General features: G+C 40.6%; 1 protein-coding gene across 1 annotated transcript in view; it reads right to left on the reverse strand.

Moving 5' to 3' along the window:
* Positions 1-3,916: 3,916 nt before the first annotated feature.
* The window catches only part of ubxn6 (UBX domain protein 6), a 38,753-nt gene continuing 19,810 nt past the window's right edge, over positions 3,917-22,859 (reverse strand). Inside the window, exons 7-11 of the mRNA XM_020522147.2 lie at positions 16,826-16,910; positions 16,082-16,301; positions 10,908-11,038; positions 7,475-7,620; positions 3,917-5,670 (exon numbers count right to left, since the gene is read on the reverse strand). Of these exons, the coding sequence (XP_020377736.1) occupies positions 5,545-5,670; positions 7,475-7,620; positions 10,908-11,038; positions 16,082-16,301; positions 16,826-16,910 (708 nt within the window). The 3' untranslated portion in view covers positions 3,917-5,544. The remainder of the gene's footprint in view (positions 5,671-7,474; positions 7,621-10,907; positions 11,039-16,081; positions 16,302-16,825; positions 16,911-22,859) is intronic.

Raw genomic sequence — 22,859 nt, forward strand, 5'->3', positions numbered from 1 at the left:
GATGATGATCTTGTTGAATCAGCTTTGAGGAATGAGGGACCAGAGCGATGAGATCAACTGGAAAACTAATTGGTAGATTTTAGATAATTCATCAGTTTGTTCTTTGGCATTTTCATTTTAATCTAATATTGATGTTTATAACCTGCTTTTTTTTGTGTGTGTGTGTGTGTGTGTGTGTGTATACACAAAGATCAGATTTGATTGTCATGACAATCGTACTGTTCTTGGTGCACTGGTTCCTTTGCAGAATGATATGATATGAAATGTATACTGGTTAGGCTGACATTGGCTTCTCAACCATGAAACTTACAGGATACAATTTCAATCAGATCGTCTCCTGCCCACCTCCCGAACACAACTGCTCACAATATTCCAAATGGGATTTGACCCGAACTTTATACAGCCCCAGCAATACATCTGCTTTTGCATTCTAGCCGTCTTGAAATGAATGCTGACATTGCATTTGACTTCCTAACCACTCATGGAACCTGCATGTTAACCTTTGAGTGCTGAACTAGGACTCCCAAGTCCCTTTGTCCTTCAGCTTTCTTTCCAACAAAAAGTGTATAACCTCGCACTTTCCCACATTGTATTAGATCTGTCACTTCATTGGCTACATGCCTAGTATGTTCAAGTCTTTTAGCATCTCCCCTTCCTCAACACTGCCTGTCCCTCCACCTATCTTTGTGATGCATTTTGCAGATGACAATGTCCTCTGTTCTGAAGAAGGGTCCAGACCCGAAACGTTAGCTTTCCTGCCTGGCCTGCTATGTTCATCCAGCTCTACGCTTTGTTCTCTCAGATTCTCCAGCATCAGCAGTTCCTACTATTTCTGAAATGTCCTCAGTTCCTTTGGCCAGATTGTTAAATGTATAATGTGAATAGTTGTGGTCCTAACACTGACCTCTGCAGACCCCCACTATTCCCTGGCTACCATCTTGAAAAATACCCCTTTTATCCCTATTTTCTGCCAGCCACCCAATCATCTGTCCATATCAGAACCTTGCCCTTAACATCAAGGGCTGTTATTTAGCAGTCAATGCAGCACCTTGTCCAAAATCCAAATAGATCCCATCCACTGGCTACCATTTGCCTAACTTGTTTATTACCTCCTCAAAGACTTCTAACAGATTTGTCAGGCATGACCTCCCCTTGACAAAGCTGTACTGAATCTGCCCTATTTTACCAAGTACTCTAATCTCATCCTTAATAATGGACTCAAATTTTAAACACTGACTGAGGTCATACTAACTGGCTTATAGTTTCTTGCCTTTTGCTCCTCCCTTTTTAAAAAGGGATGTTACATTAACTAATTTCCATTTCTCTGGGATGCTCTCTGCCTATTGATTCTTGAAGGATCACCACCAATACCTCTACAATCTTCAGAACTCGGGTGTGTCGTCCATCTGGTCCAGGTGATTTATCCACCTTCAGACTTTTCAGCTTCCCCAGCAACTTCTCCTTGGTGATGGCCACTCATCTTTGGCCCTTGACTCAAAGTTCTTAAGTTGCTGGTATCTTCCACTGTGAAAATTGATGCAAAGTACAAATGCAGATCCTCTGACATTTTTGTTCCCTGTTACAACTTCTCCAGCCTAATTTTCCTCTAGTGCAGTGTAAATTCTCTTGCCTTTTTAGATATTACAAGAGTGTTTGTTTACATTTTTTATTACTTTCTAGCTTAGGCTCATTTTTCATCTTGCTCCCCCTGTCTTTTTTTTATATTTTTTATTGTCCTCTGCTTGTGTGTTTTTTTTAAAAAGGCTATACAATCCTTGGGCTTCCCACAAATATTCATCACAATGTGTTTTCTTTTGGTTTTATGCTTGACAGCTGTGGTTGCCTGATCCTCCCTTCAGTATGTTTCCTGCTTCGGCTCCTGAATTACCCCCAGAAACTCCTGCCATTATCTTGCCTGGTAGGCTCCCCTTCTAAAGTGCTCTGGACTACTCCTCCCTCATGTCTTTGTTGTTACTGTTACTCACTTATAATACATTCTGTACCATGATGCTATCTTTGGGTGTGCTGGAGGGAAGATCAGCAAACTACTCATTCACACAGGAAATAAGAATCCTTCTACCTGCCACACTTGTAGTCACACCCTCCTCTCACTGACAAAGTTTTAAGGTAGTTAATCTAAGGGATATGACTGCCTCCTAAAACACAGCATCCAGGTAACTTTCCCGACCCCACCCTTGCCCCAAACAGAGCTCTGCTGTACACCAGGGCCCCTATAGCCTGTCCACAAACCAAGGCACTAATAGCCTGAGCTGATGTTCACGACGTGCCCTTAGGGAAGGAATGAAAACATGGACCCGTGGTTCACAAAACCTACTCATGTGAAAACATTAAAAAGGAACAGATCAAATTGTTGAGTTGTTAGTTTATTATGCAAGTGAATTAATAAACCAATAATGACAAAGTTTTCATGTACTGATTAATCAAGACCTTAACTAGAAGCTTCATTCTTAGCTGTACATTTAAAATCTTTGAATCTGTTAAAATACAAGTAACTAGTTAACGAGGATGGGATACAAAAATGATTAGCTGTTGCAAAATAAGGTCTTTCCACAGCACAACACAATAACGTGATGTCCTTAAATTGTTAGCAAGATCATAAATTGACAAAACTCTTGGTGTCAAGGTGACCTCATTTAAACTTCTTGAAATAACTTGTATTTTCAGCACACTGAAATTCTACCATATTTAGTGTAGAAAGTGCTCAGTTTAATAATGTATTTTTCATCTTCTTAAAGATTAGTTGCTAAGTGGGTCAGTAGTTATGTGTACAAATAGAAACTCGTGGCTTGGCTGCAAGTGTACCATAAGTAGTTTCATTACCAAGCTAAAGAAATTTTTAAGTCCCAAGAGAAAACACTGACCTGAACAGTGTTTAAGAAAAGCAAGGGTTCAACTGGGATACTTCACAGTTAGCAAAAATTTGTTAACTGCTTACACAGAACAGTCAGCAGCTGTTGAACTGTATCCCATGAAGAATGAGCAGTGACAGAAAAAAAAGGAACTAAATATTGCTCTATGCACCAGAACAGTAATGCATTTGGGATAAAGCTCAAAATGAAATGCTGTAAAGCCTTTGGCAGTGTACATCCACTACTACAGAATTTTGGTGCTTTGCAAGTCAAAAGCATAAAGAAAGTGATTGTACAAAGTAAAGCTTTAATTCCAATGATGTCACTGCCTTAAAAGATTTTGTGAAATGACAGTTTTATTTTTGAACATCAGATCATTCTGAACAGCTGTACAGCACAAATAGGAGATATAGCTCGGTATATAAACATGCAATTATTTCATAGGTTCTGTTCATATTAAGTAATTATCAATCTGCAGCAAACTCCATTAAATTTAGCAGTTGAGAAGGGTCAATTGGTCAGCATTTACTCCCCATCTCCAGTATCAAGTCCCAACAGCTCAGCAAGTATGCAATGCACTGATGGCAGATATGGTATGTAGATGAAGCAATTAAAACACTAAAAATTACCAAATGACCACAGAAACTCAAGTGTTGGGTAAACTGTGTGGACATGCTATGTATAATTAAACATACAAATAATATTTGAATACAAATGACAGTAAACCCCCAGCTGGAATCACACTTGCAGATTTCTGCACTCCAAGTGAATATTGTGAGCAGTTGTTTGAGAACAGCATATAGTTGTATTTTAAAAGCAGAAGCATATTTACGAGTTGTTTCTGTGGAAAAAAAGTGAATTAGTGTTTAAATGTAATGTTTGAAAAATTGCTCTGCAGAAAGATGTGATAGTGCTTATGCCTTTTCTACTATGTATTGGCTTTGTTCTACAGCAGCTTGGATATGCACCAGATATTTCACTCTGAAAAAGCTATTCAACTAGCAAGTGCTAAGAGATGTCATACAAATACAAATATTTTAGTGTAATTATCAATCCAGAAGTATTGCATTTAATAACACGTATGTGTTAAAAACATCCTTGAATGGTCAATATGCAAGTATCATTTCATAAAATTACAGCTCAAATCCCTTCTTAGAAATTCAATTTACATAATAAATAAGTATTGTTACCTTACTGCATTGTGAGCAAAACCAATTTGCAAGCAAATTTGTTGCTAATTAAGCAATATTGTAGAGGAAGAAACAAGAGGAGAATGATTTACAGGAGGAAAAAAAACTTTGACAAATAGGTATTTTTTTATACAGCATCATATTCATCCTCAAAATAAATAAAGATAGCTTGAATTCTACAACTCAAATGAGAAGAGGACATGCTAGGAAGACACACCAGATCATCGAACAAATGAACAAAAAAGAGCCTGATCTACTTCCAAACAGGAACACATTAAAACAATGCAAATAGGCTGGAGTTTATATGTAGCTTTCCACTGAGTGCTCAAGGGCTTGCAGATGTTTCACCTGAGCTGCTGTACAATATGCTGTTAAAACATTTTTTTGTTAACTGCATACCCTGCACATCTGCATATAAGAAAGGGAAAGCAATTAGGCTTCACCAAACTTTTTTCCTTTAACAATTCTACCTTAGCAATGTCACTACCAACTCCAATTTAATTTGATGTGTTAACAGTAACCGAATCGTGAATTCTCACTTGCAAAAACGTAACTCTCAGCATTTCTCAGTAGACCTATTTACCACACTACAATACCACATAATTAAGAATAAAGACAGAAGATGCTTGAGAAATTGAGCATGTCTGGCAACATCTGTGAACAGTGTTCCGAAGATAAATCATATCGGACTTGAATTGTTAACCGTACCCACAGAAGCTGCTAGGCCTGCTAAGTTCAGTATTCTCTGCATTTTTTTCAGATTTCAAGCATTTGCATGATTTTGCTTTTTACAGATTTTAAAAAAGTATTGGCTACAATGCCTTCATGTTGTGGTCAGTATTTCAAATAAATAATCAATGGAATAACAGAAACAGAGGTCAGTCGGTAAATCAGCAGTGAAAAATATACAAGCTACTCAACAGCAGGACCGTGTACTTTAATAGTAAGCTCAGGACATTACTAGTGAACCAACATCACCAAAGCTAAATCCCATTCAAAACCAAGTTCAACACCAGTGGTTTATTCAATGGTCTCAAATATTTTCACACTGCTTTCTTTGCAACCATGTTCTTGAATTGTTGGAAAGCATACTCTTCCTCATTAGTTCAAACTCAACATGTGGAATTTCTCAACTAAGTGCTGAAACACTTCAACCACTAATTGTAGTTACACTCATATAGCCCGGTTCAGACCCATTCAGTTTTTTCTTCCCTTTCAGAAGTACATCCTTAAAAGGGGGCAGGCTGAAAGTGAGAACTGGTACTCAAGAAACTACATCTAATTGCTGCATTGTGCAATGTGTTAATATAGCACAGTATTATCATTCAACTACCTCGAATCATGATACTCCAAATTGCTCCAGAAAAAAAATTCTTTGTTCTCCCCCTCCTCTTTTGATACAGTATTAACAGGACACCGACTTATATTATACAAAATACATTTACAAACAATATTTAACTGAGCACTGAACGTCCATTTTTTACTTATACAAGTGTTTGGATGTCAGACAGCAGTTCTTGTTTTAGCATGTTAGTGTGACTTTGCCCTGCAGCCTCGAGATTGGCTAGGACCTCTGCATCCCACGTCAACGTCAGCAAAGCAGCAGGAACCTGAAAACAACAGGGAAAAACGTCACTGTTCGAAGTTTAAAATGGGTCTTGAGACAGACTACTTTTGATTAACTATAGTCACTAGATAATACTTCTTTCTATAAAGATTTTGTAGGTTGCACACACATCAGGTGATCATGATTAAAAGCAGAGATACCGGAAATGTATACCTGCATTCGTAGAGAAAAAGTATAGTCCAGGAGATACAGTCTATTTCTAACTGCTGCATGGACTGGAGACACTAGAAATGAACATACTGGCATCTATCCTCACAGCACAGAGGGAACACTGATCAGGAATCAAAACTGGAAAGTAGTACTAGAGAACATATGCCATAAGAGCAGAAGCAGGCCTTTAACCCGTCAAGTCTGCTACCCATTCAGAGAAATCATAGCTGATCTGATAATGGTTAAATCAACTTCCCTGCCTATTCCCAAAAACACTTGACGTTCTCACTGAAAACAAAAAAAGCTGACATCACAGCCTTGAATATTCTTGATGGCCCAGCCTCTACAGTCCCCTGCATAAAGAATTCCACAAACTCACTATCCTCTGAGAGAAGAAATGTGTCCTTTTCTGTCTTAAATGGGCAATCCCTCACTCTGAGATGATGCCCTCTGCTCGAAGACACTCCCACATAGGGAACCAGCCTCACAGCATCCATCCTGTCAAGCCCCTTAAGAATCTTCTATGTCTCATTAAGATCTCCTCTTATTCTTCTAAACTCAAATGAGTATAGGTCCAAACTTCTCAACCTCTCCCCTTAAGGAAAGTCCTCCATGCCCAATATCAACCTAGTGAACTTTCTCTGGACTGCCTCCCATGTCAGTATATCTTTCTTTAGATAAGGGGACCAAAGCTCTCCATTCTAGATGTGATTTAACTAGTGCCTTGTGTAGTTTTAGCAAGACATTCTTATATTTGTACTCCATTCCATGTTCCCTGAACATCTATACAAACTTTTTTACGATTCATGCACAAGGACCCTCGAATCGCTCTGTGTTGCAGCTTTCTGCAGTCTCCCATCGTTGAAATAGTATTCAATTCCTTTATTTTTCCCGCCCAACTGCATAATTTCACATTTTCCACATTATATTCCATCTACCAAGTTTTTGCCCACTTAGCTAACCTGGCCAAATTCTTCAAACTGTGTCATTCTTATCACTTGCTTTCCCATGTATTTGCGTCATCCGCAAACTTGGCTGTAGTACGTTCACTTCTCTCAGCCACATCATTAAATGTATTTTGGAAATAATTCTGGTCCCAGCACTGATCCCTGCAGCACGCTACTAGTTGCAGGTTGCCATCCTGAAAATGGCCCCCTATACGAACTCTGTCTTCCTGTAGTTGGTCAAGGTCATTACTTGAAACATTAATTCGTGTTTGCAGTATTGATCATTTCCCTGGTCAATCCTTTGTCATGTTCACTATTTGTCTTATCCCCTAGGAACTTGAGCACATGAAACAATCGTGTTAGCGTTCCTGATGCTTGCTTTTGTCTACAGAGGAAAATACCCAAAATAGGAAACAAAATGAGACAAAAAAAAAGTAACACCAACCCACTTCTTTTTGCAGAAGACAGGAAATTTGAACATTTTGGTATACTGAAAGAACAGATGGTTCTTTGGTGTTAGGTGCGAAGGAGAAACAGATTTTCTAGAGCACCTTCTGGCTATTTTTTTCAACAAGCATCATCAGCAGAGTCAAGCAGCTGGCACACATCCTCATCCCTAACTTAAAAGGGGAAAAAAATGGGGAAACACAATGTTGAATAGCCAAATATATAATTATAAAGCAGTTTTACCAGGCCCACTTCAATAAACATTGCAGATTCATCTTTCAGTTTCTGTCCTCCAGGAGCCATCAGTTCAAAAGGAATCCAGTCTCTTTCCAGAACACTGTGGATAAATTCTCGAAGGGCTAAAACCCTCTCTCGGGCATAAAATGTCCCTGAAAGGGAGAAATGTTGTTAATAAATTTACCAACGAGAAAGGGGAGAAATGTTGCTACGTATTTCAGCTTTAGTTATCAGGTTTTGATAGACTCACTGGAGTCTCACATATTTCCTCAAACTTTTTGCTTTATTCAGAAGATATTTTGTTATCTTCATGTCAACGTATTTGAAATACATGTATTCAGTTATCTTGTTGAGACAAATTTGAAGTCCAAATAAAGGAACTGATATGTTAAGAAAGACACGTAGCTTCTTCACACATATACAATGTAGGAATGAGAGATAAAAATGTCAATGAGCATTTCAGTTATTGGAAATATTTACTAATAGAGAAGTAAATAACAACATAGGAAATAGGAGCTGAAGAAAGTTATTTGGTCCCTGGAGCTGACTCCACCATTCAGTAAGATTGTGATGGAGGTCAGATGATACTTTGTGAGCTACTGTCATGCCTCAGAATTTCTTTAGATCACATCTTGAATATACTCAATGAATGAACATTCACATCTTTCAGAGTTGAGAATTCCAAAAATCTGAAGAAATTGAAGAAAGTTCCCATCCAGTACTAAATAGCCAACCTCTTTTTCTAAGTTCCTCAGCCTTGGAAAACATTCTGTCATCACCTGCCCAGTTAAGCCTCTTAAAAATGTTACATCTTTCAAATGGATCACCTTTCATTCTCTAAAGTCAGACAAATACAGGTGTAGTAAAAACTCAATCTCTCTTTAAAGGACAATCCCTTCATCTCAGGTACCAGTCAAGTGAACCTTCACGGCATTTCAAAGAAACATATGCAAGAAATAGGAGCAGAAGTAAGCCATTTGGCCCTTCAACCTGTGCTGAATCGAACATGGTCGTGGTTCATCATTCAATTCTGTACTCTTCCTACTTTCTCCCTATACCTTTTAATCGCTTTAGCTCTAAGAACAATATCCAACTCCTTCTTGAAAATATTCAATATTTTGACCTCAATAGCCTTCTTGGCAGGCTCACCACTCTCTGGGTGAAGAAATTTGTCATGTCAGTCCTAAAAGGCCTAGCCCATATCCTTAAACTGTGACTCCAATTCTGCCCAGTTATCAGGAACATCCTTCCTACATTTATTCTGTCTAGTCCTGCTAGAATAAATTTCTATGGAGATCCCACAACCATCCCATTCTTCTAAACTCCAATGAATATAGTCCTAACTGATCCAGAGTTGTTTCATACATCAGTCCTGGCATCCCAGGAATCAATCTGATAAAGCTTGGTTACACACCCTCCATTGCTAGAACATCCTTCCTCAGATAAGGAGACTAAAACTGCACACAATACTCCAGGTGTGGACTCACAAAAGTCCTGTACCATTGCAGCAAGGCATTTCCACTCCTGTACTCAAATCCCCTCACTATGAATGCCAACATACCATTGGCTTCTTCACCTCCTGCTGCACATGCCTACTTGCATTCAGGGTCTGTTGTACAAGGACACCCAGGTCTCATTGCAACTCCCCCTCTACTTTCCAAATTTATTGCCATTCAGATAATAATCTGCCTTCCTGTTTTTGATACCAAATGGATTACATCACATTTAACCACATTATATTTCATTTGCCCACCCACACAACTTTTCCAAATCACACTGAAGCATTCCTACAACGTCTTCACAGCTCACTGTCTCAAGGGTTGTCTCTCCATTGGTAATGAGACCAAAACTGAACATTGTAATCTTAGTGTGGCCTAACCAGTGTCTGTTTAATTAAAGCGAGACTTGTTTTACTCTTATACTCATTGTAACAAAATCTAACATACCATTTATTTTCCTATTGCTTGCAGTACCTGCAGTTAACTTTGTGACTCATTTACAATGCCACCAAGTTCTGTCTGAATGCAAACATTTTCCAGTTTCTCACTATACTATTTTCTGACAAAAGTGGATAATTTCACACTTCACCACACTGTTTCCCATGTGCCATGTTCCTACCCACTCACTTAATCTCTATTGAACAGCAAATCTCCTCATCCAGGCTCATATTAGACATTTTCAGTATCTCACTAGTTACAGACTGCCAAGCCAAAAATGTCTCATTTATTTCTCTTCTTGATTTAACGTTCATTCACCAATCCTCATTTTAATTTAAGATTATTCCAATCCATAAGATCCAATTTAGCATAAGAACTTTGCATGGTACCTCACACTTACTGCTGCCGTTACCCACCCCACTACTTGTATCCTCAAAAGAAATTCTTAAAATCATTAAACGCTATTTCCCTTCTGTAAATGTGTTATAAATCTGTTCACAAACTATAATTTCCACAGTGTCCTGTTCCCAATTCTATAAGTTTATTGCATTTTATCTACTGCTGTTAGATTAACAGGCCTATAATTCTGCATTTTCTCTCCTTCTTAAACAGCAGGGTTGAGAAAGTTTGCTACTTTCCAATCCTCAAGATCCATTCTCAAACCTGATACACCCTGGAAGATGAAAACCAATAAATCCGCTATCTGAGCTGCTACTCATTTTAAAACCCTAGGATGTCAGCTGTTCTGTCCAGAGAATTTGCAGCTGTTTAATTTCAATAACTTCTCTAGTGTTATTTCTTCATTAACACTGATTTATTCAAGTTCTTCTCACTAGACCCTTGATTCTCTATTATTTTTCATATGCTTTTTTGTCTTCCACCATGAAGGCAATGTCTCTACCAGTTCCTTATTTCCCCTGCTTCCACCTTTAGTGGGCCCAAATTTGCTGTAGCTTATTTCTTCCTTTTTCCGTATCTATAAAAATGTTGCAGTCTGTTTCTATGTTTCTTGCTAGTTCCACTCATATTCTATTTATCCTTATAAATTTCTAGGTCTTCTTTTCCAAAATCCTCCCAATCCTCATGTTTATCCCTCTTTTTGCTGACATTACAGGTTTCTTGCTTTGACCTAATACTAGATCAATTTTTTCTTGTTAACCTCTACTGGAGAGTCAACTCGCTTAAACCTACATGCTGCAGTCAGAGAAGATTGGTGCATAAATACATAACAAATAAATTGGGGCAAAAATTGAATTCTTATTTCTTCTAATCATTCCAGCAGCTATGTAATGCATGTATATAACAATTCTATCAATTAGATATTCGCTTATTCATCTTTGTAAGAGAAGATTACTTAAGCAAGTACAGGACAGCAGGATTTGAAAGAATCAGAGCAGATATTACATTAACGCAAGAAACTAGTGAAGTGATATTTTTTGACAGATTTAAAACTCTTTAAGACATGACCGGACTGACTGCAGATTTTCAAAATGAGAGGTTACCTTGTAAAACGTATCCATCTGGGAACCTGACTCGCAAGAGTGTGTAGTTATATTTCTTCAACTCCCTCTGCTCGTCTCTCTCCCGCATAGCTTTAGTTCTTAGTTTGGTCATTCTATCCACAGCTTCTGATCTGTCATAAAACACCCAATTTTACATTATTTTAATTACGATAAAGATGATCTAAACAGCCAATGTAGTACTCAATGCAAAAACAAAAACAGAAATTGCTGGGAAAACTCAGCAGGCCTGGCAGCATCTGTGGAAATAGATCACAGAATCCCTACAGTGTAGAAACAAGCCCTTCGGCCCAACAAGTCCACACCGACCCTCAGAGCATCCCACTCAGACCCATCCCCCTATAACCCACCTAATCTACACATCCCTGGACACTATGGCCAATCCACCTAGCCTGCACATCTTTGGACGGTGGGAGGAACCCGGAGCACCCGCAGGCAACCCACGCAGACACGGGGAGAATGTGCAAACTCCACACAGACAGTCACCCGAGGGCGGAATCGAACCCAGATCCCTGGTGCTGTGAGGCAGCAGTGCTAACCACTGTGCCACCATGCCGCCCCAAAGAAAGCACAGTTTTAATGTTTCGGATACAGTGACCCTTCTTCAGGACTTATGCTTTGTTTTGCCAGTAATTTCTGTTTTTGTTTCTGATTTCCAGCATCCGCAATTCGTTTTTTTTTTACTCCACGTAGCACTGGGTTAAAGGCCAAGCTGAATTCCGGTCTAAGCTAGCATGGGACTAACAGCTGGCTTGTGTCAATAGTCTTGGATAGCGAGGGGAAAGCAATTACAGAGTAGATATTTTCAATCAGCTTGTTCAGACATGTTATGACACACCTCTGAAGCAAGTGGGACTTGAATGTGTGCCTTCTAGCTCAGAGGTAAGGGATACTACCACTGTGCCCCAAGACCCTCAAAATAACTAGAGGGTAAACAGCACAGGAACAGGGTATTCAGCCAACTGGTCCATCCCGTTGTTTATGCTGCAGAAGAGTCCAGTACCCACTTCATTTCACCGATCTAGCTTCTCCTTAAATGCATTTATGCTGTTTGCCTTTATTACTCAATGCTCACCCCAGGTTCCACATTCTAATTGCTCATACAATCCCTACAGTTCGGAAGCAGGCCATGTGGCCCATCGAGTCCCACCAACCCTCAGAACAGCATCACACACAGACCTACCCGCAGCTCTATCCCTGTAATCCTGCATTTCCCATGGCTACTCTACCTAACCTGCACATCCCTGGATACTATCAGCAATTTAGCATGGCTGATTCACCTAACCTGGACAGCTTTGGACTGTGGAAGGAAACTGGAGCACCCAGAGGAAACCCACACAGACACAGTGAAAAAGTGCAAACTCCACGCAGACAGTTGCCTGAGGGTGGAACCAAACCCGGATCGCTCACGCTGTGAGGCAGCATGCTGCCCCAACTCATGGGGTTAAGGCGTTTCTCCAGAATTCCTTATTGGATTTATTCGTAAGTTTACATTTACAGCATAAGGAGAAACATCTTCACAGCTATCATACTTCAGCTGTAAATACTCATCTCACAGTCTTCTCTTTTCTAGAGGAAAAAAAAACCCAAACTGTTCAGTCTTTCCTGATAGTTAGAATCTCCCAGCTCCAACATCACCCTTACAAATTATTTTTGCACCTTGAAATGATCATAGTACCAACTAGCATTCAGGCATTCTATCACTGGCCTATGACTCGTTAAAAATTAGATGAAAGAAAACACTAAAAAGAAATTGGTACTATTGTAGTGTTTTTCACATCTTGGAAACAGCCCAAAAGTGCTTTACAACAATGAGTCACTTCTTCAAATCTTGTGCTAAATCTTATGCTTTTTAACTAAGTGTGAGTTATGTTGCGGTTTTTTTTGGGAAAAGATTTCTTGCCTTATTTTAACCAGTCATCATTAATTACCTACCCCCCACTTATTCCATCCCTCGTGTCCAATTCTATCCTCATCTTACCATACTCCATTCCTGGAACAACACGCCACACATCGGCTATCTGCTGAAAGATCAGCATCCCTGGTGCCTGTGCCATATTTTAAAGGCCACTTCAGACATTCAGACAAGCACTGCTATTCCAAAGCCACCCTGCTTGGTCAAGGACAGTGTCTGAACGTATTAGAGGAGAAATGGCATGTGATTCTCCAACACTGACCTCAAGGTCTTGGTCAAGAGGTAGTGTAAAGCAGAGGAGTCCTCTTCCAGAAGGGTTGGCAGAGGTGGATGCCAGATCCTGACAACCTGGTCCAAGGTCACCACCCAGGTCCGGGCCATCTCCAGGAATGGCCAGCAGTGCCATAAGAAGTTCAATGACCTTTTCCGTTTGAACGGAGTAAGTGCCACATTCTTGTTTCTGCAACCTAACAAATACTATCTCTGCTACTGCACATACCTTCCACCATAGTTCATGCTCTACTGCCTGCACTCACTTCCCTTTCCCCCAACCTCTTACAGTACCTGACTTTGAGACATGGCTGCCTGCTTACTGCAAATGCAGTGTGCGTGTGTCACATAAGTTGCTGGCACATGGTGCAGGTCTATAATTGACATAGTATTGTGTCCTGCAGCAAAAGTGTATTTCCCCATGACTGAAGGCTGCTGACCAATAAGGCAAGCTGTCTGGTTGTGTGACCGCACTAATTGTCATGGCAAAGCGTGGTTGTTGCAGGCAGGCGCTGAGTGAGCGAGTGCTCGGAAAGCAAGCTAGCAGCTCTGAAATGCAGCCTGGTCCAGTCTGAGAGATGAGTACCCATATATGCAAACAATGAGTTCTCACAGCAGCTTTTCAATGCTATTTGCTGATGAGCTTTCAAATGAGAGTCTGTGCTTCTTAACTGCCTGGAAGTGGATCAGAGAGGTGCCATGATGGTCACAAGGAGTTGGCAAATGTTGGATGCCAATGTCCACGCACAAGGGATGTGTGCAGCTCATGGTCATGGATCATGACCCAAGATGATGTTTAGTGCTGGGCATAAGGAGGCTGATCGCAGCCAGGAGCAATATGATATCTCCAGGTACGTGCTGTGATTTCCATAACAAAAATTCTTCATGTCTAACTTGTTCAGTGTGTTTGGTATGACAGAAAGCTGAATAATAATGAAGCATGTTGGGCCACTATTAAGGAATTTATCAAGCTATAATCCCTCCTAATTGGCAACTGACCGCTGCCTATTAAGAAAATCACTTCACCAGTTGGCAAATGCATAAAAGATGCAGCGAGTTGTTCCCAACATCAAGCCATGTCAGTTTCTTGTCTGATTCTGCCACAAAGCTCATCATGTTACTCAGACCTCCAAAAAAATTCCACTCTTAGCCACTGTTTTGTAAGCAACCTCAGGAGTGACTTTGCATACATGAAAGTCCCGTAAACAACAAATATTTGATGCAATTTTGATGGTGGGAAGAATGGCCAAGTAGTCATTTCTGGAGGGCCTGCCAGTGCTCATGGAGCTGTGCTTCAGGAGCAGCCACAAAGAGAAGAAAATCCTTTCAGAACTGAGTATTTTGCTGCACATACCATATTCTTAGAGCAAATAAAAAGGGGAGAAAATACTTCCGACTTGAACGTTTTATGAAAAATTGCATAAAAAGGTCAGAGAAAGGTCAGCAGCAATTTATAGTTGAAATAGCATGGTGCTGTATAGGTATAACAACTGTGTCATTATGCCAATATACAGTACATATGAATCTCAACATCTAGCTCCCAATCTCAGTGTCAGCATTGTCTCCAAGCAGAGCTTAGGCTCCAGAAGTGGTCAAAAAAAGTTCATCATTCAATATATGCAAAGGTTAATAGGACCTGTTCAACTGGTCAGTCGTGATGACACTCACTATTCTCAAAACTGCAGCCTAACAACACCAAAATGAAACAAAGAGAGTCATCTTTATCTTCAGTACAAACTCATCCTCCTACTAAAGGAAGGCCGAGGACTGCTTTTTGAAAATCACCATGCTTTGGGAACAGTGCCTGCTATCACTTATCCCTTGGAGACCACTACAAAGAAACACTAACACATTTGATTCATGATTTGGAGGAAGTGAGGCACAATCAGAATTTGGTGATGCTATTCAGTATTTTTTTAAAAATTAAAAATCAGCCAATAAGTTCTTGAAACATTTTGTTTGTCAATTAAACAAATTTTGTTGCTGTTGTGTAGTTAGTCAATTATACTGTAAATGCTCTCCAGAGCACCAGAAAAATGGCAAGTTAGAAATAAATCCTTCTCACCTGATAGCCATCTTCGCATACATAAAATTGCAAAGATGCTCTCTTAAAAGACTTTCTTGTTTTTAAGACTACGCAAATGATAACACAGAGACCTTGCACAGCTTGTGACTGCATCTCAGATAACTTGGGTAAATTTGCTAAGGAAAAACAAAATTTGCTCAGTTGGCAAAAGCAACAATTTGAGAACTTACTGTTTTTTTTAAAATACCGATTAGCACCACCAAATGCCAGTTGTGACTCTCTTTTTCCACATTACAACTCAGACATGCCAGTGTTTCATTGTACTATCGCTAATGGATACATATCCACAAGACGACTCATGTGTCTGGAGCTGGTATCGCCATCACAATAAAAAAAGCACCTTTCTTAGGATTAAGGCAATACAGAAATTTTCACTAAGTCATATGTAGGAGCAGCCAAGCTCCGTGGGACACAAAGCAGATATCTGTAATTTACAACATGAAAGTTGAAGAATACAAATCTGTTTAACTGTTCTGGATTGCAGATCAGCAGGAACAGTGATAGCAGACTTTCCACTGTACTCAGCAACTGAAACACGTACTATAACTAAAAACAAAAGAGAACAAGCTTTGAATGAAACTTTTAGGCAAAGCACTTTTGCTAAAATGATCAATCAAATTGACTCATTTCCAAGTCAGAAGTTGGAGAATTTGAGCACATAAACTAATCGGACACCCCAGCGCAGTCCCAAGGAACTACAGACTCGGATGTGCAAACAAATGTAAAAAGCTGCAGTGAGGAGCTGCCTGGGAGTGGTACTCTTGGATTGGATGAAATCAGGCCTTCTTTATTCAGACATAACCAATTCTTAAAAATACATCTACATTTTCAATGGTCAAACAGAAATGGCAATCCAGCAGCACCCATATTTGAATCCAACCTTACCTCATTAGCTGCTCCCGTTTGATTTCATCAGCAGTCAGATTGTAGAAGTCACTGGGCAATTCAAATTTTGCTGCCTGGGGTGAAGGGCGAAAAATCTGAATCCGTCGATCTAATTGTGCTCGTACGGGCTCAGCACTTAGAAGTTCACTTTTGTACTGTCTAAGCTCTTCAAGTGTGTTGAGAAATTCCTCATTTAGCACGTAAAAATCTTCTTCATTTTCTGTCATTGAAGATAATAAAGGCTTGTTACATTACACCATGAAAAGTCAATTTCTTATCACACTGAAATTTCATTTGATTCTTCTTACTTCTTTGCAGTGCTGGCACACTAACAAAGAAAGGGCCTGTACGACAGCATCTCGATGTATTCATTGCCACTGCAGCTAGCATTCCGGGCTGGCCCCAGAGACAAACTGAAGACACTAACTAAGGAAACTAGGCCATACACTGGGTACATAGTGATGAAGAGATGGGGTGGGGAGAACTTTTTCATCAAGGCATAATATTTCAATGTCACTTCAGGTTATTAAATGATAATGGGCAGTGCAACTTGCCATTTGTTTTTTCTGATGATTGAAGAGCATTTCAACCCAGTGAGGTTCATACTTTCCAAAACAGGCACTAATCTATTTTTGTACTGCACAGATGCACACAATTCCAGCAAAATGGCAAGTTATTCCAAACAGTGGTTGATCAGGAGAAAATTGAACACACTATATTTGTTAGGTGCAGATTCATGATTACCTTGTCCTGCTACTTGTAACGTTTTCCTTTCAAACCCAACCGACTGTAAAAATTCATGTGTTCCTTCCAGTTCAGATATCCTTTCCTTAAGGGGAGAACAAGAGCAAGTAAAAGAGATCAAAAAAAAAACAGAGAGGCAGAGAAAGAGAAAATGAGAAAGAGGCAAAGAGAGAGAGAATACTTTAATATGCAGCATCTCAAAAATTTGACTACTAACTCACCTAACTTTCTATTTTCATTGACAAGAATAAGTTAACATATCAATTACAACTGGATAATTCTTGAAGAACCATTGAAGGGCGGGTGCATCAACATAATGAATTATAGTGAACCAGCTACATAACAAACTAGAAACATAGAACAGTACAGGCCCTTCGGCCCACAATGTTGTGCCGAACTTTTACCCTAATCCTAAGGTCTATCTAACCTCCACCCCTACCTTATACCATCATCCATATGCCTATCTAATAGCCGCTTAAATGCCCCTAATGTGGCCAACTCCACTACCCTCTCCAGCAATGCATTCCACGCCCCTACCACTCTGAGTAAAGAACCTACCTCTGACGTTCCCCCTGTATCTACCTCCACTCACTTTAAAATTATGCCCCCTCATAATAGCTACCTCCGCCCTAGGAAAAAGTCTCTGGCTGTCCACTCTATCTGTACCTCTGATAATTTTGTACACCTCTATTAAGTCACCACTCATCCTTCGTCATTCTGAAGAGAAAAGCCGTAGCTCTCTCAACCTCGCCTCATAAGACCTTTCCTCCATCCCTGGTAAATCTCCTCTACACCTTTTCCAACGCCCCCACATCTTTCCTGTAATGAGGCGACCAGAACTGGACACAATACTCAAGATGTGGCCGAATCAGGCTTTTGTATAGCTGGAGCATAACTTCATGGCTCTTGAACTCGATCCCTCTATTAATGAAAGCTAACACACCATACGCCTTCTTAACAACTCTATCCACCTGGGTGGCAGCTTTCAGGGAACTGTGGACATGAACCCCAAGATCCCTCTGCTCCTCCACACTGCCAAGAAACTTTCTGTTAACCCTGTATTCTGCTTTCAAGTTTGTCCTTCCAAAATGAATCACCTCACACTTTTCGGGGTTAAACTCCATTTGCCACTTCTCAGCCCAGCTCTGCATCCTTTCAATGTCCCTTTGTAACCTAGAACAGCCCTCCGCACTGTCCACAACGCGACCCACCTTTGTATCGTCCACGAACTTACTAATCCACCCTTCCACTCCTTCATCAAAATCATTTACAAAAATCACAAATAGAAGAGGACCCAGAACAGATCCTTGCGGTATACCACTCGTAATTGAGCACCACGTTGAATATTTTCCGCCCACTACCACCCTTTGTCTTCTAAGGGTCAGCCAATTCTGAATCCAATCTGCCACATTTTCCCCCTATCCCATACCTCCTTATCTTCTGCATGAGCCTACCATGGGGAACCTTATCAAACGCCTTACTTAAATCCATGTAAACCACATCCACTGCTCTACCTTCATCCATGTGTTTGGTCACCTCTTCAAAGAACTCAATAAGGTTTGAGGCATGATCTACCCCTCACAAATCCATGCTGACTATAAACATGACAAGGTTATTAGTCTCAACTGGCTATGTTTAGTCATTATGGAGCAATGTCATGAAGATACCAAAACCTAAAGATGCTGCAAACACTGGTCTCTAGTACCAGAAAACTGGTTAAGTCATTATTCATCACATTTGAAAGGGTGAGAATGAGATAAATGAACATTATAGATGTAAATTGGAATAGAAAAGATTAGTCCAGAGCTCTCAACTAAACAGCAGGGCAAAGTGGAATGCAAAATAATTTTCAAAGACAAATATTAGGACAAATAAATATCTCTCAAGAGCATGGAAAAACAGCATTAAGCAAAATACTATAGATGCTGGAGATCTGAAGACCAGAAAAATGCTGGAGAAACTCAGAAGGTCTGGCAGTATCTGTGGAGGGAGAAAAAGAATTAATGTTTTGAGTCCCAATGACTCTTATTCATTTCTTCAGCACTTACTATTTTTATTACAGCATGAAATACCCTGAAATCACTCGAGCAGTAATTGGTTGCTGTAATGGTGACTCTGTAGCTTGCCAGATGATGCCATTAATGGATTTAATAGGCTTTCACTTGTATGTATGAAGTAGCAATCAGGAGGATTCATTCTGGAATAAAATTACTTTTACTTTGGAGCTTAGAATTAAGGAGATTTGGATTTATAGATTTGTGGTGAGAGGGGTTTGGAACTCTCTCCCACAAATGGCAGTGGACACTGGATCAGTTGTTAAGTTTAAATCTAAGAGAGATAAATTTTTGTTAAGCAAAAGGTATTAAGGGATATGGGCCAAAGGCAGGTATACGGAGTTAAGTCACAGATCAGCTATGATCCCATTGAATGTTAGAGAAGTTTCAAAGGGCTGAATGGCCTAGTCTTGTTCCTAGATTATAATCATGCTTTTAACTTATCTTTCATGGGATGTGAACATTGCTGGTTAAGTCAATATTTGTTGCCCATCTCTAACTACTCGTGAGAAGATAGTGGTGAACACTTTCTTGAGCCTCATCAATCTACATGGTGTTGGTACACCCACAGTTCCAGAAATTTGGCCCAATCGTGAGAGAAGGTGATGTATCGCCAAATCAGATGGATGGATGGCAACTTGCAGATAGTGCTGCTGCCTAGCATGCACTGTTTTTGACTTCTAGTCATAGCTTTGAAAGATGCTGTGAAGAAACATAGGTGAATTTCTGCAATTCACATTGTAGATGTTGTCAGTGCATGTCACTGGTAGAGGCAGTAAATATTTATGGTAGTGAATAGGGTCTCAGATAAGCAGACTGTCATCCTGGATGTTAAGGCTCTTGAGTGCTGTTAGAGTTGCACTAATCAAGGCAAGTGGAGAGTGTTTAATCACATCCTTGTCATTATTCTGTAGATGGTGGGTAGGTTTTGGGAAGCCAAGTAGTGAATTACTCTCCACAGAATTTCATGCCTCAGATCTACTCTGGTAGACACAGTAATTATATGGCTAATCCAGTTAACTTGCTGTCAATTTTAATGAAAGGATATTAGTGAGGGATTTTGTGATGGCAACATCATTTTAAGTAAAGGGAGATGGTTAAAATCTCTTTTCTTGGAGCTGGTTATTGCCTAGCACTTGTGTCGAGCAAAAGTTACTTAGTGATGATACGTGTTCATTTGTTTGTATTAAATGGAAATATTTCATTAATTCTGGGATAAGTTAAGAAGCCATAAAATTGGCACTTCTTTAAGCACCAAATATTGTGGTGTAAATTTAAAAAGAATACATCCAGCAAACTGGACTTCTAGCTCAGTCACATATTAGCAACAAAAAGTCCAGCTTAACAGTAAACAGAAGTCAAAGCTACAAAGCTGATTAGCTAGCAGACTCGACTGAGGATTAGACGTTCTGAGGATTTCTGGTTGTGAGACATTAAATAATGTTAGATTGAGAAAGTTAAGAGCACTCCTCACATTGATTAAGTGTCACAAACATTTAGTTAGTCATTAATTATGTCGATCCAGGTGCACAAAACTTGGGCTAAAAGTTGTAAAACTACCTGTAAAAATGTTTATGAAATGAGGGGTGCATCACTGAAATCCTTGCACCCCGCCAAGGGGAAGCATTTACCATGGGACACTTGCCAGACTGTACTTCTGGACAGACAGAGCTAGTGTGAGCACTTTGACACGGTGTCAGTAGTTAAAGCGTTGGCTTAAGAACCCAGACTGCAGTCAGTCTTGGTTCTTTACGGGCTTGGGCAGGGCGAGGACAGGAAGAGAGGAGTGACAGCATGAGAAAAAGTACAAGGAGGAGTACAGGAAAATGGATGGGGGAGAATAGGGGTGAGATGGGAGCAAAGGTTTGAAATGAGGAGGGGTAAGAGGGGGACACCAGACAGTGGAAGAGTTTACTGATGATTCTCATCAACTTCAATTTTGTCAGGACTCCTTGATACCACAGTCAGCCACATGAAGCCTTAATGTTAACTCCAGCTTTTTTCTGTGCAACCCCCCCGCCATGTTTGGACCATGGCTGTAAAGAGGCCTGGAGCTGAGCAGTCCTGGTGGAACTTAAACTGAGCATCAGCAATTTTTTTTTTAATTGCTAGTAACAGCCTCATAATAACAGTATTAAAGCAACTAAGGTTTTGGAGTAGATCTGTGGCTCGGGTTGTGGGTGTTGAGGTTAGTTGGCTCGCCGAGCTGGTTTGTTGTTTTGCAGACGTTTCGTTACCGTGCTTGGTAACATCATCAGTGCAGCCTCCGATGAAGCGTTGATGTGTTTTCCCGCCTGGTTTTTAAACTCTGGGGTCCGTTGAGATGGATTGCCTCACTTCCGGTTTTCCTTCGTAGTGGAATGTATATGGGGTCGAGTTCAGTGTGTTTATTAATAGCATGCTTCGTGGAGTGCCATGCTTCCAGGAATTCTCGTGCTTGTCTCTGCCTAGCCTGTCCCAGGATCTTGGTGTTGTCCCATTCGAAGTCGTGGTTCTCCTTGTCCATGTGGATTGAGATGAGTGAGTATTGGTCGTGTCTGTTAGTAGCCAGTTGGTGTTCATGTACTCGTTGTTAGTTTCCTTCCTGTTTGTCCGATGTAGTGTTTCTCGCAGTCTCTGCAGGGGATTTTGTAGATGACATTGGTCCTGTCCATGGTGGGGAGTGATATCACCTATCTCCGGACTCATAGCAGAAGCAGTGATGCAAAGCCTGGAAAGGACCGCCCTTCCGCAAATCCAACCTAAACTGTGGATACGCCACGTAGACAACACCTTCGTCATCATTAAATGGACCAAATTAGAAGAGACACACAAACTTATAAACAACACCCTCAGCGGAATAAGATTCACCAGAGAGGAGGAGAAGAACAAACAGCTCCCATTCCTGGACATCATGGTATAGCACAAGACAAATGCGGAACTGCAAACGAAAGTACACCGAAAAGCCACACACACAGACCAGGTACTGAACTTCAATAGTAACCATCCGAGCACGCACAATCAAAGCTGCGTGCGAACACTATTTAAACGGGGAACAACACACTGCAGCAACACGGAACTACGCCAAGAGGAGGAGGAGTACCTCTTCCAAGTGTTCAAGGATAATTAATATCCAAAGAACTGGGTCAGAAGATGCCTACACGAACAGCATCAGAAAGATTCTACACGCCCCGACACACTCATCACACTACCCTACATCAGGAACACATCGGAACTCACCGCAAGATTCCTACGACCGCTGGGCATCAGAGTGGCACACAAACCCACATCAACCCTACGACAAGTGCTCACCCGAACTAAAGACCCACTCCCCGCCATAGACAGGACCAATGTCATCTACAAAATCCCCTCCAGAGACTGCGAGAAACACTACATTGGACAAACAGGAAGGAAACTAACAACAAGAGTACATGAACACCAATTGGCTACAAAAAGACATGACCAATACTCACTCATCTCAATCCACATGGACAAGGAGAACCACGACTTCGAATGGGACAACACCAAGATCCTGGGACAGGCTAGGCAGAGACAAGCACGAGAATTCCTGGAAGCATGGCACTCCACGAAGCATGCTATTAATAAACACACTGAACTTGACCCCATATACATTCCACTACGAAGGAAAACCGGAAGTGAGGCAATCCATCTCAACGTACCCCAGAGTTTAAAAACCAGGCGGGAAAACACACCGATGCTTCATCAGAGGCTGCACTGATGATGTTACCAAGCATGGTAACGAAACGTCTGCAAAATAACAAACCAGATCGGCGAGCCAACCAACCTTTAAAGCAACTTTCCATTTTTTCGCTGATGATCAAGAATACACTGAGAGGCAGAAGCTGGCTGATTAGATTTGTTCTGCTTTTTGTGGACAGACAGACATTGGCAAGTTTCCACATCATGTGGATACCAGCATCACAGCTGTACTGAAACAGCTTTGTTCGGGTGTGCCTAGTTCTGGTGCACGTCTACAGTGT

This window comes from Rhincodon typus, chromosome 29 (genome assembly GCF_021869965.1).
Source record: "Rhincodon typus isolate 14 chromosome 29, sRhiTyp1.1, whole genome shotgun sequence".
Lineage (NCBI taxonomy): Eukaryota > Metazoa > Chordata > Chondrichthyes > Orectolobiformes > Rhincodontidae > Rhincodon > Rhincodon typus.